Source organism: Argopecten irradians, chromosome 7 (assembly GCF_041381155.1).
Source record: "Argopecten irradians isolate NY chromosome 7, Ai_NY, whole genome shotgun sequence".
NCBI classification, from domain to species: domain Eukaryota; kingdom Metazoa; phylum Mollusca; class Bivalvia; order Pectinida; family Pectinidae; genus Argopecten; species Argopecten irradians.
Genome location: NC_091140.1, coordinates 33405794 through 33423897, shown reverse-complemented (window position 1 = coordinate 33423897; position 18104 = coordinate 33405794). Strand labels below are relative to the sequence as shown.

General features: G+C 34.1%; 1 protein-coding gene across 2 annotated transcripts in view; it reads right to left on the bottom strand.

The window, feature by feature from the left end:
* LOC138328213 (carbonic anhydrase-related protein 10-like) overlaps positions 1-17807 on the bottom strand; it is a 57603-nt gene extending 39796 nt beyond the window's left edge. For both annotated transcript variants that reach the window (XM_069274910.1, XM_069274909.1), the window contains exon 1: positions 17642-17807. In XM_069274910.1, the coding sequence (XP_069131011.1) occupies positions 17642-17747 (106 nt within the window). In that variant the 5' untranslated portion in view covers positions 17748-17807. The remainder of the gene's footprint in view (positions 1-17641) is intronic.
* Positions 17808-18104: the final 297 nt, after the last annotated feature.

Sequence of the window (18104 nt, the reverse complement as noted above, 5' to 3'; positions counted from 1 at the left end):
TTACAAACGATTTTGTATCCATGTGTGATTTATAAAAGGTTCGATAAAACGAATATACGAAGCGGTTTATTTCGATATTCGTTATGGAAGTACTATCATTGAAATCTCCAACTATTTATTAAATTACTTACAATGCACCTCTGAACGTATTTAGACTTCAAAGTTTACACCAGTTAATTTTGAATTTGAAGGGGTGAAGATATAGACAATAAACTCATTTTTATTTTTATCACTTTTCTTTCATTTTTTTTTCTTTTTAATTTTGATATATCTAATATCAAGCAATGTTAATATGTTTGAGATTTTCTCAATGAGATCCCTATTACATCATGGCGTCACAATAGCCAGATTGCATAGCAAGCTAAACATTCGGGAAAATACTACTGCTTATACATTGTAGCACATTAAACAAATGTCAAAGTGGTACCAAATGTGGTTGTAATGCTGAAACCATAAATCGCCTAAACGACTTATCCAGCTGACCATCTATTGTGTGAGAAGATTATGTGATCCCGACCTAATTCCACTTTTCTCGTAAAACTTAACCAGGGAACGAAAGTCCAATGTCGTAACGCCAACAACTTGTTCCATTTGACCGTGATCGGTATGACAGGTCGCGACAGACCTGTCGTCCAACCCTGCTTCCTTAACATGCAAACATATTGTTTATCGCTGTTTGACACGATCACAATTCCACTGGAGATGTTGCCTTACTTGCCAAATCTCCAATTAGACGCCGTCTTGTTTCCACTAGGGACTTCAATAAGGGTCAATACGTGTAATCCGTAGTCCGTCTGTGAGTCAACAATGTTGTATTTAGATCTATTCCAAACGTCAACAACACTTTTGGAATGCGGAAGTGTTGTCGCGTTCAATGTATACATAGACTCACATGAGACGGTGGGTCATCTGTGTAGTATGGTCAAAGACGGAAGACTGAGGAAAGAAAGGATGACCAGAGGAGGAGGAGGAGGAGGGGGAGAAGGAGGAGGAAGCGGAACAAAATCACTTATGGAGAACAACTTGATAGATGTTTTTTTTCTCCCTCCGGAGGATGACTGCTTGAAAAATAGTTATAAAAACATTTTTATATGTATTGTTTATTTTTGTATTTCTATTTGTAGGAATTAGTAGATGAAAGTTTATGTGAACACAGATTTCTGATGAAAACGTACATTCACATGCACCTTTATATCCTCAAAGGGATATGCATTCGTTGATTTTAAACACTTAGTGGTACTCTAGGTCGGTAGAGTTAAATAACGTGTGATATCTTGTCAAATATTGAGACATGGTTGGATCATTACTTGACTCTTAACGGGACATCGCCAAAAATTAAACCATCCTAAATTTAATCATCTTATTTTACTTCAAATTTCGTGAATTCTGAGTGGTATAAATAACCTGCCATGCGGTATATCGAATTTGGTAACCCATTTCACAACGTTGCTTGTTATCAAAACCCAATAGGACCATTATCGTTATGTAAAGTAAACGAAGGAAGAACAATATTTAGATAATATATACATGCAGCTTTCTCTTGTCAACCAACTGCAAACTTCACAGAAACAAATTCTACCTGCTTCTTTATTTTACCAATTTCAAAATAAGATGGCAAATATGTGGACAATCCCGTGCGTAGAGAGAGTACACCCTGTTTACTTTGGTTAGAGGGTAGAGGTGAGAAATCCAATCCATCCGGTGTATTTGACGACGCTAATTAGACCTGGACATCTGTCTTCACGCGACCTTCCCTGACTGACTGCTCGGACATAACTAGGCAAGAGACAACATCAATAACCGCCATCATAATCAAATCAGACTTAATTTGCATGGCTTTCCATCACGTTGGACACTCCCGGATTGAATCTGAAGAGTCATGTTATTTTCCATAGGTTTCCGCAACTGTTTACGAAGCTCAATGCTGATGTGTCGTGTGGCTAAAGTGCACGTGTACTTTTTCACAGAACCAAAATGTAAATGTTATAAGCCATCATTTCTTTTATTATTTTGACATCTGTCTATATTACTGTAAAATGACCATTGTATTCTGTTTGTTTTTAGACAACTTGATAGGAATCCTTTTTTAACAGTTCGACATTTTTTTTTTATATTTCACTGTATTATTAAGAACAGTGATTTGGATTTATTCATGTTTGCGTTCTATTATCAGCCAGATTCCTTTACGGACGAGGCACGTATAGAAGGTATAGTGTAGCTAGAATAATCGTGCAAAACGTACCGACATCCAATCTTTATCTGAGAATTAGCCCACAAGGCACTATGTGCATCCATAATAAATACAATCCCTTCCATACCTATTTTGTATTAAAAAAAATTCGGTAGCAGATTCTTTGATTTATTCTTGTTATTATCATGCTGGGGAGCAAATGACAACCATTTCTACAATTTTCATATGGTGGTAACGGTTTCTTTATTGTATCGTTGCTATTGTCATATATGCACAAGTTTTATAACATCACGCACAATATACGTGGTTCGGTGGCAGGGTCCGCGTTTTATCACTGGTAATCTCTGATAAAATGTTCCTGTTTCTGTAGTAGTTTCCTTATTCTATCCTTGTTATTATCATTCTAAGGGATTTGTTAAGCGATCACTTCTACATTTCGTATTTCACTAGCACGTTCCTCGTATCCTTTTTATTATCATTCCTAGGGGATATTTAGCTAATCTCCTTCACAATACTCTTGTTTCGGTAACAAACTTCCCTCTCAACTATCGATCTGGTGTTTCCCCCGTGGACCTAGTGACGATTGCTACTCAACAAACCGAGAGATAGAAGCTATTTGTTTCAGCACATCAGTCGGCTGAGCCAGATTATTGAAGAACGCTGTCATGCAGAACATCTCCCAAATCAATCAGGCACAATATCATAAAAGACGCACGATGATTACAAGATTTGTAGTTTGTGTTGTAATCCTGTCATTTTGTTATTTGTCCCTTGACACGGCCTTATGCGTCTTATGTACGTCGATTTCATCCCAACGGTGCAATTACATTTTTAAATTGTATGAGAACTCGGTTGATGGAGCGAACTGAAAATATTATGTTTGTTTTCGTTTGATTGTTTTTATCGTTGCTGTTTAATTTATGTTTTCTGTGTTTTTGTTTGTTTGTGTTTGTGTGTTTTTTTTTATTTTTTTAGTCTTGCCCTTTTTATACATGTACAACACAACCCACTATTGATATCACCATTGGCAATAACTTGATAGTAATTTTTTTAACTGTATTAGATATGATTTGTCTGATAAAATGAACAGTCAAGGTGCGAGTATAATTGAATTTTTCAAATTAATGACACCTCGGCAGATCCCTAGTTAAGCATTGTTTTAAACAGCGAATTTCCTTGAACTTCAACATAACAAAAGTGCCTAAATATAGAAATACCACTTGTAGGTCTCTACCCATTTAAGTAATTATATATATACTTTCAATAACTGTAAAACCAAGTTTTACGTTATATTGTTATAGCAAAGATTAAACATTGAACAAAAATCAGAACTACCATTTATAAAGCAAAGATCATTAATCTTTTAAGATATAGCATACATAATGTATTGCTGTTGCTGAAAATCAAATCGATGTTTTGAGGTAATCTAAGTTTTACGTCTGAAGATTGTCAACACCATTCGCTATCAAAAGGTAACGAAGCAAGTTGTCAAAAAAGTTATTAGTTCTAGGTTACCAGGGTGTAACACAAGAAACTGTTCTCGGCTCTATGTTTTTCATTTTGTACAAAATACACCCTGCCAGACATAGCATTCATACATCCTCTGGTAGACTTGATATATAATAAAGAGGTAGACTTGATATATCATAAAGAGGTTCACCCATCGCTTTAAAATTAATCAATGAGACCTTCATTGGTAGACTACAAAGATGAAAATGCTTCATGCCATGGAAAACTAATTACTACAACCACAAACGTATGACCCCCCGCATCTAAACTTGGGGATTTAAATATCAGGAAAAAAATGTACAGGAAGGTGACACCAATACGATCTGAAAATCAAGCTCAGTTCATTTTCACAGGATGAGATCAACAGTACTATGAGACGAAGTGCAGAAAAAATCAAAATATTATATATAGCCTTTATATGCAATTATGGCATATTGAGCATTAACAGGTGGCGATGACGTGAAAAAGTTAAACATTTTAATTTAAAAATAAATTAATTGTTAGGAAAATACAATGAGGAATTCTTAAATATTTGATTTTACTGATATCGCAATCGATGTTTGCTACGTTCTCTATCTTTTTTTTAATAGCAAGCGCTTAAACAATTTTCCATTTAATTAGAGAAACATCTTAACATGTAAAAATCGTAATTCCCTTTAAAAGTTTTATCGGAAATTTGTTGCAAGTAATTACTAGGACAACTTTCGTATGGCATGTCACGTCATGGTATTATGGAAGCGGATGCTAAACGTCTTGGAGTAATTATGACTTTAACATTAAAATCAATAATAACTGCTATTTGAATAAGATTGAATCTGATTTAATCTTGCAAACAAAATCTTAAAAGCAAATAACACCAGACCCCAGCCATCACTGTCTCTATGCTGGGGTTTTACCGTCAAAGAAATCCCACCTTTATTACTAGTAACCTTCCACATTTTTTGAATTTATGGAAAAAAGAAGAATAATTCTGTGAATTTTATTATGCTATGGTTTCAGTTATCAATTCTCTTCCAGTTCCGAGTAACACCACACAGCAGCGTTTAGCAAAACAAAACATTGTAGATAGAAATAATTTCAAACAAATACTTTGGACGTGGAACAGTACGTTCCTACTATGCATGCTTTCTCGTTTCAAACTCCCCGCTGCTACAATGGCACCAAGAGAAGAACGACTTTGGTCATGTTGCTATCGTGAAGAGACATCTACTAAAGATCTTGTTACAACTATAATACTCTAGGAATCATGTCGGATAGTCTGTTTGTATTTCTCATTTCCTCTTTGAAGAGGTTTTATTGACATCAAAATCCGCATTTTTCACGATGTCATTTCAGTGTGACTGTCAAACCATACTACGCTAATTAGACCACATCACAGCAAAAGAAAAAAAGAAATATCGAGTGTGCGGCTGAAAAACACAATCTAATATAATAATTTGATTGGTTTGAAATGATATCCAAATGGATTGAAACGGCAATGTCACGAAAGAACATTGAATATAAAAAAAACCTCGGAAACATCACGATTTGAATGCCAGGTCTAACGCAAGTGTGTCAGGGTCAGCTTAATTATATATGCATGCCATGTCGCTATATCATAAAAACCAGATAATGTTCTCATCATAAACCAATCAAGGTATCACTCAAAAGTCAGGGTACATTCTATCTTAATATAGCGCGAGACAAACAACCTTTAATCAGCAAAGCATCTATGATTGCAGAATGGAGCATGTTTAAAGAAGTTTGCTTGTATATCTTTGAACGTCATATTGACAGCAGATACATTCATGATCAAGAACTATTTCTCCTCTATGTGCTTTTCCTCTTCTAACTACATCTTGTAAATCCTATGGTCGAAGTAAGTGTTACAGCAAGGTATTTTACCAAATACACTCAACTCAATTGACACTTTCAGACTTGAAATTAAAATTGTTCGTGGTAAATTTGAAAATATCCGCCATAAGTTCATATCTTCTTTGGGTGTGTTTTATTTCTTTATGTAGACTTTCAGTAAACAACAGTTTTCTATTTTCTCTTTTTGATGAGAGCATAAAATAAGATTCCTATCGTTATTTCTCGTGACTTATCTGGTTTGGTAAAAAATCATCATATAATAATTTGAACTGAATTGCTTTAAAACAATTTCGTTTTAACAATGTAGCATATAAAACCATATTTCAAAACCACTTTTGAGTTTGTTATAATCCCTCTGATTCCATACCTTGATAAAGCCATAATAAAACTTAATTCAGCCAGGAATAAATTGTACACGACTAACAAAAATAAATTTGTATTTCCAACTTTTCAACGGTTATCGGTTAATGATTGTAGTGCAGTTTGTATTGTTTAACGTTATTACCATAACAGTCGTTTAAATTCCGACGCCGGAATAATCAGCGTCTTTCAATGGGAATAAGGGGACGTCTCGCCCGTAATAACACTGTTAGCAATACAGAGCGGCTCCTATGCTCTAATTCAAGATTAGAATCCAAGTCTCGTAAATCCGATGTTTCTGGGACATAATTGCTGTTCCGCATACAGATTGTAGTGCTGATAAGCCAATTTTATAACAGTCAGATTTTTATCCTGTTATCACTGTCTTAGGGAATGCCGATGGAATTTAAACAAATCTTACAGAAATACGTTAAAGTTAAACGGGTTTTAAGACGTTTATTTTAGTCCCAAATATTAAATATTGATATCACATGAATATGTTAAGTAGATAAAACTGATTTTAGACAAAACAAGTTCAATTTACACAACTTAAACATAGCAAAGGTTTAAACATTTACATAATGGTTTTTACATAATTGTGTTTGGCAAAAGCTACATGTTTGGTATCGAATACCAAACTGACAATAAACTCTAACTTATAACGTTTAAGTGATGTTATTTGCACAATTGTCACTTAATAGCTGTATAAGAATTTTGAAACTTTATTTGTTTCTGATAATTCCTGAATTTGTAATACAGTCAGTAAAGACTCGTGTACTTTTTCCCTTTTTCTTTCTTTAAAAGAACACTATTTCCCAGTTTGTGAATTTAACACCATTAAGTCGTTTGTAATTAATTGTGAATGATCACTCCTGTTTTTAAGCATTAGCGTTGCAATTGATTTCCATGACAACGTGCCTTAGAAATGCCATCCTCGTGCATTGTCAATGTAAATGCCAATTACTGCTGTACATTTTCTTTCTAATATGCATTGTAAATCGTAAGGCTTTTTTTTTACTCCAAGAACATTTCTCCAACGTTTCGAAAATCCCCTGAATTAGCCTATGGAACAGAAGTCGTGACAAACACATTAGATGTAAATCGTATATAGTTGTCAATGTACAAAAAATGTGTTCGGCATCGCGTGTGCTAATTACTTACTTCATTGGTTAATCTTACAAGTATTGTCAAATGCTCGTCATCAAAGTGCTTGACCATTTTAGTGATGTGAAACATATGTGTCATACGGTTGGAATCTCGTCTAATTAATTAGCAATTGTTATAAAACAAAGAATCAATATTCTGACGACACAATGATAAGAAGTTGTTCTTTTTTCGTTTGCCAGTACGGAATTGAACCAAATAACTGTTAAGGTCAACTATATGTAATACGTGTGAATGATTGACAAAGTTATCATTTCTTGGTCTTCAAAGCAACTGTTTGATATGAGACGAAATGTTGTGGGACAGACCCACAGACTAGTTCCCCTTGGAATTACTGTAAGTAAGTATGACATATAGGGAGGTATTTCAATCATTACAAGTATTCTTATTAAAAAAAAAACATTGTTTGGAAAATAAAAATTAAAAAATATACATATTCCTATTAAATACTTTAAAGAACATTGAATATGAAACGAAGACTAGCTTTGAGAACAAAATGTCCAATTGCTGTATTTGGGACAAAATCTGTAGATTTGTGGGAATTCCCTTAAACTCCTAAATTTGATTTTTTTTCTTCTTAAAATGAATATTCTTTTTTTTTTCAGAAGACAATTATAACAGAATAACATTGTTTATATACATTGATACCAAATAGAACGCGTCTATATATATCATATTTGCTTGATATAATTAACAACCACCATATGTATTACGATGTCAAAAAGAACTCTATGTATATTTTTGGACAGTTGAATCCAGTCAAACAAACGATTTTTGTACACTCTATAGACACTAGTGGTTGTTTGGTGATAAAAATATGAACCGGACCCTTTGGACTTGTTTAAATGCAACTTACAAGTCTTTGCATATATCGCCAAAATCCACAAGCAACATAACCAACTTCGAGTCAATAGTAATACCCGAGTTTAGCCCGTTACTTACTCACGTTTTACTAACATATATGTAGCTGTGCTCAAGCACACCTGATTATATAGGTATACAATATATCATTAGTTTAAAAGGGTCTAAAAGGACGTTGCACAGTTCGATGTGAATGAATCATTTACAGAATTTCTGAATTCTTATATCATCACTATAGCATAATGAATTGAATTTCTTAAACATAACGTCTAATTGACACCCTGTTAATACACAAAACGTGATGCGTAATCATCAATCAATGTCTTTCATCAAATTAACATTAATTAACTGTCCCTATAAATGGCTAATATGATTTGACCACTGGTGTTTGACATTTCAACATCACGCCTAGTTGAACCAATCCTGTATGCGTGGATTTTATGACCATGATAAGTCACGAAAAGTTAGCGCCAATAAAGTAATTATAGATACATCAGATACACAGGACTTTAGAAGAACTCTTCGTATACACGACATCGAGATGTTAAATCAGTCTATTATGTAGATAATATATTAGATTAGATAAAGTATCAAGACTACCAATAACAGAATGTGGTGTAACGAGAGGAGAATACTGCAAAGTTCAACGACAGGTGTTTGTTCTGATATCTATATCCTACTTACACACCTTTTAATTTAAGAAGTGATAAGTTGTGCACAATATTATATATATTTGACTTAATGTCCTCAGTTTTTGAACGATAACATATATTATTTCAATTGGAATCATTTTTAAACCACTTTCTTTGATACTTAGAAATAATGGTTAGTTTATATTTTGATCACAGTTTTGAGTTATCGTCTATTTTTCTTTATAATAATTCATATGCAACTAGGCCTATATACAAAGTCAATTATCATATTTTTACTGTATATAGAAAAACACACAAAAAAAGCAATATTCTTTGTATGTGCTCTATGGCGAATATGCATAAGTACAGTATGATTATACCGAAAACCTCTACACAGAGAGATGGTTTTAATATACACATCTGTAAGAGTTTCCAAAAACATCAAAGTTGCATGCAGAGAAGGTTAACCATTTCAGCGTAAACACAAGTCCTGTAACGATTCGTCGATTACTTTAAGGGGAAATGAAATGTTGGGCAATAAGAACCCCGCATTCATTAAGACGAATTGGTCATTTTTTTGTCAAGTGATTCAGCAGCATGCGTTCGTAATTAAGTTGAGTTCTCGTCACCTAAACACAGAATAATTACCATATATTTGAATTATATCGATCAGTTCGTTACAATTTTTCCTCTCGTTTTTTAATTCTTGTTTTGTTTTCCTGAGATATTCAGTGTTCAGCTCGAGTTGAAATACGAACAAATATCGACCTTCAGTCTTTCAGAGATAAATTGGCATTTGTTAATGTCACGTTAATTGTTTATGTCCCGCGAAACTTTGGAAGCATATAACCATTATCGTCCCATTCTCTCCTGTTCCGTCCTGTCCGGTTTTGTCGCGCCCATCATTTTTTTCCTTTTTCAATGAAAAAGACGTTTGAGTTGCGCTCACAAATATATGAATAGCAATCAAAACCTCACTGTCATCCACAAATACGTAATATATAGACTAAATCATAACTAAGTTATGGTCATGTAAAAATGATAAATTACCATTACAAAATAGACATTCACAAATAGTGATTATGTTACACTGTTCTTGAAGACTGTGACAACTTTTTTCATATGTCGTTTAAAATATTGTGGCCATATTACTATGAGATGAACTTAATGAACCAATGCTACCGTCCATTTGAATGTCTGCTGTATATTTGTTGTCTAACAGCTAATTGCAATTTACATTCTAAAGTTATATTTGATAACTGCATAGTCCTTTCAATAAGTCCGTCTGTGTAATGCTTTATGTGATATTTCACTTCCAAACAAACCTGAGCAGACGACAATTATACTCGACTCGAATACTAGTACAAATCTACATAACCAATGGTACTTGAGACATCTCTGATTGTTCACATTTTAGTTGTTTTAGTTTGTCCATGGAGAGAATGTTGCCGATGTGGTTGTGAAGGCACAGTATGGACGTCCGTAATCTTCTACGCGAAGCTCAAAATGAAAGAGCAGACCTTTCCATATAGATGACTTTTGAGGTAACGAAAGATCGCCTTACTGCTTTTCACGAAAGAAAATTACTGAATGAACATACATAATGTACATCCTCTCATGGTAGCAGTAGGGCAACTTTTAAGTATGCCAGACCTTTCGCGTGACATTTAGTTGGTTGGTCATTAAAAAGGTATTATCAACATTGCACGTAAATTATATAAATCGTTCCTGCTGAAGTACAATTGCAAGGCATTGTCTCTTTGAAGGCTTCGTGCATTTAAAAAACCGCCATGTATACCAATATTTACAATGGCAAGCAGAAAAAAATACAAAAACTTGCATTCAAAGAAAGTTATTGAGTATTCCAATTATTTTACGTCTTTAGTGATATTCAAGATAATGTCAAATATGAATGCTATTTCAAATACTTCTCAACCCGCAATAGGTTCCGTACATGAAGTTAGTTTGGTTTAGAGAGAGTTCAGAAAGGTGAAGGTAAACTTACAATTACGTTTTCGGCGTAACGTCATCACATTTTGCGACATGTCATGCAATTGATTATATATACATTCTGAGTGCTTCGTCAATATATGAATCAATCAATTAACGAAAACAAACATTTGCCTATGAAAACACTATGAATACACTATGAATACAACGATTCTCGTGCATCGATCAGCTAACTACAAACAATGCGCCAGTTTCATGTCAATAAAATTAGCCCCCCCCCCCACAATATTTTAAAGTACAATATCAAATGTGCTGTTTCTTGATATAAAATTTACTAATGTTTACTGTAATAAGTCAATCACATCCTATTTTGACTATATTTCTTGTTTATCGTTTGTCACTTGCAGAAAAGGTCGACCGTTCCACAACGTCGTCATCCAGCTGTTCCATGAACCTCATTTCTCGTCGTATATGGGTGTCATTATATAAAATATAATATAAAAAAAATTTATAATATTTTTTGTTTTATTTTCATAATGTAAATATATGGATTGAATGACTTTTTTCTAATTTTCATAGCGGCTATGAATAGCAGAAGCTATCTACATATCTTCCGAGGAGCACTAACTTGCTCCACGGGATATGTAGATAGCTTCTGTTATTCATAGCCGCTATGAAATAAGAAAAAAAAAATACATTCAATTTCTATATGATACGTATAGGAACTAAACAAATCGGTGTCCTTGTATGCAATACCGCAATTAATATGAAAATATCAAGCATTATAAAACACTATCTTGGTGCTTATGTTTGGTGTTTGACGATTCAATGAAAATATTCCTTTCTTAACATTGATCGTTATATGTCTGTTATATAGCTGACGGGTGTTTGTTTTTCGCAAATGTGATTTTACGAAACAGGAAAAGGTCCATTGAAAAATCAATATAACAGATGACGTATAAAAAGGTAAAATTCCATTAAGGTGGCAGTCAACAAAACCTTATAACTTCCAGTAGCCACTCACTCTGTATCGTTGATTCACGTTTTTTTATTCTTCTTATATACGAAACGGAATTGTGAACATGGTATTGGGAACTGTCGCTTTATGAAATAGAAGCCATTATTCGAGTTTGGTCATGATATTGTAACGAACTCTACTATGTAACGCAAAAGAATATTAACTTTACACAGTATAACCTATCCAAACCGGATGAAACTTTATTAAGATATTTGGAATGGACAAGTACAGCTTTGTATTATAAGAAAACATCATGTAATTGCTCCGAGTTACACAAGTGCCGATGTGACAGGTTATACTTTTATAATCTTATTTCCGTTCATCTTTTTCTAAACAAATATGGTTAGTGTCAGTCGCCTGCTTATTGCTCTTTATGTATAACATATTTTTTTTATATTAAAATCGATGTTTTGTTTATACAATGTAGTTCTTTTATCATTGCCGTTACCATAAAAGGTACCATTGGCAAAATAACGAAAATGCCTACAAACTTTTACTTGAGTTTTCTTTATGATTTTATGAAACAATAAACATGTAAGAACAAAACCCTAGTTCTTCAATATTGACATAACATCTGCCTAAAATTATATATAATTATGTTTTACGACATGGTAACATGAGTGCTGATGAGGTTAAACGATGTCTGGAGATGGATCTGGAACACATTAATTGTATCACTTCCTTATCTGATTACAAATATTAGCTTTCTGATTAATACAGTTGTATGGTAATCCGAATTTAGTGACAGAATGAGCTAAATTTCTGTGGATCTGAAGGGGCCAACCAAATCACCAATCAAATAGGAATAGCAGAAGCTATCTACATATCCCGTGAAGCGCGTTAGTGCTCCTCGGAAGATATGTAGATAGCTTCTGCTATTCAAAGCCGCTATGAAAATTAGAAAAATACATTCAATTCATATATTTACATTAGAATAATTTATAAAGTAAAATTATTGAAAAATTATTATACTAGATTTAAAATTATGACACCCATATACGAGATTAATGGAACAGCTGGATGACAAAGACGTTCCACAACGTCGCGTTTTCAAGCTTACTTCGTCCGGTCGACCTTTTTTTAGCAAATGACAAACGATAAACAAGAGACATAGGTTAAAATAAGATTTGATTGACTTATTTGAATAGACCTTAGTTGATTCCATATCAAGAAGAAACATTAGAAATTACACATTAAAATATTGTGGGGACTATTTTTATTGATATGAAACTGGCGTATTGTTTGATATCAGCTGATCGATGCACGAGAATCGTTGTATACATAGTGTTTTGATAGGCAAATGTTTGCTTTCGTCAGTTGGTTGATTCATGAAGTGACGCAATACTAAGATTGAAAAGATATGTCAATGCATGAAGACTTCGCCGCTACCTATCTTTTTAGCCATTACGCTATGCTATTAATACAGAGTGTCCAAAAACATGTCTCGAGTTTGACGCTTTATGAAAACTGTTTCAATAGACTTAGTAATTTTATGTTTATACCATAATATTTACAGTCAGTGGTGAATTGATAGTATAAACCCCGTTGATTTCTACCAAAGGCTACTCAACTTTATTTCTCGATAAATTGAGTATGTCACGCGCAATTTGGAGCCGCGCGGATGAATTTATGATGGTCCAAATCAGAAACTTTTGCTGTTTTCAGTAACCGAACGTACGTTCGATGAACATGTACATGTATCAAAATAGGTTTGAACACATATACATGTACGTGTGTAAATACAAATGTAGAAAAGTTACATTGTTTATGTTACTACCGTACCTCTTTGAGCAATGCTTCCGTGCGTATGATAAATAAACAATGTTGTACAGTGTTTACAGTTTTGCACATTCCGATGACGTCGCAATGCTTACATGTTGTGTGTCGGTGAGTCTGTGTTGTTCTCTAAAACATGTAGCCTAGATCTACATTCTATTCGTATTTTTAACATCTTTGGTTGTACGCGAATGGATAAGATATGTCAGAACAACATCAGTATTTGAGTTGGATAAGTTTAACCAAAACGACCTAGCACGACAATGCATTTTTGTTCACCTCGGCGGCAGACAAGTCCTTACGTTATCTAGAATCTACTGTGAATCGGCGAGAGTAGGTCTTACATACACAATGTACGTTTGGGTGTTTCGAAATAACAATGAAACGGAATCCTACAATTGTAGCTTTACAATACTTGTAATAGATACCTCTAATATTTATTGAAGTGTTTGAAACAACAATATAAATATAGCTAACATTTTGAGAGCGGTACAGTAAACGTTTACAGTAGTGGGCCTACCTGTATTTGTACATGTTCCTCGAAACGACGTCCGATACATTTGAAAATCTCCAAAATCCGGAAATAATGACATGGAACTATGTAAACATCCGTATATTCAAGAAATTTCAAACGTGAACTGATTAAGTAGAACTCAAGTGATCACAAAATTGAAGAAACTCTCTGTTTGTCACACCTCCTTGACACAGGCGGTTTGAATCGGACGCCGCGTCACAACTACGTTAAATATCCTGCCACGTTATGAATTGTGTAAGCGTGTGAACTCATACGAAGCAAAAGATTAAAACCAAACTGCTTTGCACCATGGTGTTTTTAACAACAGATAAATAAAATGATTTATAGTTCCATACCGGGAAAACCCCAGATATATGCTTCATCAGACGGAACTCATTTTATTGGTATGTTCATTGATAAATTGGCGGGAATTTCCGCCACTTCAAGTGGCTGTTCCAAATGCCTGTCGGAACCAAACGATATAACTCAATTTTAGTCTTATAAATGCCATAAACACTATTAAGGGTAAATTTTGAGCTATCAAAAGAATAGTTAAGGCTGTAAATATAAGGATTAAAGTCTCTTTCTGGTGGTTCTATCGAAGGATAAAGTTGAGTAGGGTATCGATATTTGTTTCATGGACCGCTTCGCGGTCCATTCCAAATATCGATACCCTTCTCAACTTTATCCTTCGATAGAACCACCAGACAGAGACTTTAATCCTTAAAGAAATTTAATGATCTGCTTCATATAACGATATATATCAACCTCGCAAAATATCTTTTTCTTCATATTTGTATTGAAATTCACGGGGAAGTCACATATCACTTAAAAGGTTTAGTTTGTCCAAACTGATTACCTATCAAAGACGGGACATGTTTTCTTGACACCCTGTACTTCTTAATAAAAAAACAACACTTCCATCAGTGCAATATATATGATATTTGTTTATGCTTATAGCTCTTGCGATATAATCCCCCCTCCCCACAAAGTCCCCTATATAATACAATTATATCAACTTACTTAAGCTACTAAGATAAACAATAAAACAACGACAAGAGGATGTATTATGCTAAGCGGATATTTCTATATCATTCACACGCAATGGCCAAACATATATAACTTCCGAACCACATCATTTAGGAGATTTGACTTCTATAAAATTTAAGAAAATTTAAGACCTTTCAGTAACTGTACATTGCTTCGTCTCATGAGTCATCAAAACAATCGAATGGCTATTACATGCATTTGGAATGAGAGACTACGTCATTAAGGTATATTTAAAGCATAGCGAAAGGTTACACCCATCAAGATGTTTATTCTTTCAATAGTGTAATGCGCAATGTGTGCATACCTAAGTGTGAACCACTAATGAAGTACATGACTGTATTCATCTTTGGGTAAATGAAATATAGAATTCGGTTTTTCGATTACAATGTTGAAGCATATCTATTGTGTAGATAGTCCATTATTTGTGTTGGTATTGGAAGAAATCTTGAACTATCATACTTTATTTTCATCTATACTAACGTTTAAAGTTGAACTGAATATAGACCATGGATTTAAGGAACTGCAGAAATATCAATGTAATTTGTCTGAGAGACAATAGCTAAGTTTTAAATTTTGGTACAGATATATAAATCATAAATATTGCTTAAGAAACCAATATGTTCTCACCATTTGCACATTAGAAATGTTTGCTTTATTATATCTTAAACTCCAGCCTTGAAGTTTGATATAATAAAGTGAAACCCATGTCTCACCCTGTCGCTTCGTGTTCTTTCAATATGCGCTCCGTCCTGTCTTGTGGGATCGTGTCGTGTCCCGGTTTGATATGTTTTTGTCTTTTCTGAATTTTCCCCTTTACATTTTTATTTGATACTTTCATTTCAGCCCTACGCAGATACGGCATTCAAGACTTCGATGAGCCATTTTAGTAGCTAGAAATCAGACATATGGGTGACTTCAACTGCCAAGCTTCTGATTTCAGACGAATAATTAGTTCAATTCGAAGTTGAATGTTTAAACAAAAACGGTATCGTATATGTAATAGGGTACCTTACCTACCAATGATCTATTTGATATTCATTCAAAGCTAGTGGATCCCTTTACTGTTACTGTGATAAAGTGGTTGGTGATCCTTGATATTAGAAATCAGTGTCATGAAATCGACACCAGCGGATACTTCAGCAGACAACATAAAGCTTCACTGCTGAGAATAACGCATCACTTTATTGGTACGGTTCGGACATTAAGGAAATCGAGTTACATTAGGTCGAGTGATGTGACATTTTAGCTGTTGCGTTATCGTTGGTTTCTTATTGCCATAAGATTAATACTTTCAAGCTTATAACTACAACCTTAGCTTCATAGACGTACTCGATACTCATGCAGTAAATATATAAAAAAATGTTATTCCATAATTAAAAGGATTGTCAGAGGTTTCCAAAGAATGGGGAAATATCATGGCGAACAAAAATGATATCTTAGGAAGGTGGTATAAATAACTTAATTCATCATTGACCTTCTTTGTGAGTTTTTATCTGAATCATTTTGTATTTTGCTGATTCTGCAAAAATAATTCTTATTCTGAATGTCGCTTGTTTACGAAGACAATATGTGCAATATAATTATAATGCTCATCATGCAAATTATACGCCATTTTCCTTTAGATTCAGTGCTGAAATATACAAACTGAAAAGATATTGTACTATATCTTACGATCCCATTTTACCTATGTAATTGTAGATTTCCTGTCGGTGTCTTCCTTATAGGCAATCATCATAATTTTCCATACGGTGAGTTACCCATATTCCCCATGTCACACGGATAGATCTGTGACAATATTTCCTTCTTAGTGTGATGATATATGCACAATGATACGTCTCTAGGGAAATATGATAGTTCTAGAGAATGACATATGATTGGTGACGAATAAAAGTTCAATGTTATTGACGTAAGACGTTCACACTTTGCAAAGAGCATCAACTGCATCCCCTGGTATAATACAATTCAGTACCTTTACCAAAAATGTGATATCTCTCACGGCCGTAACAATCATATAAGGTAACCTTATACGCTAAAGTTTGTTGACATCATGATTTTCAAATTAAACATTGATCTTTAATTGCAATTATATTCTCTGATTTCAAATTTCCTTACGTGTATTAAGCCTGAAGTTTAGTATAGAAGAAAAAAAAACCACCCAGCATCGATCAAAATCTACAAATGACAGGGAAATCACGGCTATATAGGGTAATATTGTAGACGTAAGATACAATTCAATGAATTCATTGCAGGATGTCACAGACAATATCTCGCAAAGATAATCTATTGCAGATAAACTGTACCATACATGTTTTCTGATCGATGCGAACGCACCGCACGTGTATTTTCTCCTATTGCATTGTTCTAGAGAGCAAAGCAGTATACTCTTTCTTCTCACGGATGATTGACTCAAACGTTAGCATAGCCAAATCAACTGTACTTTATGTCTACAATACTCAGATCAAAACTGTCCGTCCTCTATCTCGTCTGCTTATAATGCAATTTTCTATAGACATACACATGCATTATGGATTTGTATAAGTAGTGTATGTCATCACGTTTTCCTCTTGTATAGAAAACTATTGTCAGAGAATGTAGTAGCAGAGATCATTGGTCACCATTCCTTGGTCTTACTTAAAACTAATTATCGATAATTAATGAAGTAATACATTATATACAAAACTGAGATACAATAAGCATTTGACTTTGTGCAATTAACAAACATGAATGAAAGGTTATGTTTTATATATGTGAATCATACTTACTTTCACAGTATCCCAGGGCGCAGATTAGTGCTAAGGAATATAAGCCACGTGTTATGTACATTTTCAGGACGACAGTGTTAAATGAAACATCAAGCCTTATCCACATGAGTAAAGTACAGAATCAATGGAAACTTGGAACTTCAGTGGAGGAAAATAAATGATTTTACTAAGAATCACCATTGCTTTATGAAGGAATGTTTGATATAGATAGCGTTCCCTTCCGTGTTTCGGGAGGCGGGGTCTCCCAGAAGTCTTCTCTGATTAGTCAATAATCTCGCGGCCTGCTCATCATGTCTCGGAATTTGATGTTTCCTCGCCTGCCAATGTCTACGACGCAGCATGACTTCAAGTTGCTATTAAGCATTGTCGTGATAGTTGTTCTCACGACTGCAATTCGCTCTTTGAAGACTTTGTGCTTCTGCGAGGTATATGAAAGAAGTATAGATGTCCTTTTCAACGTTAA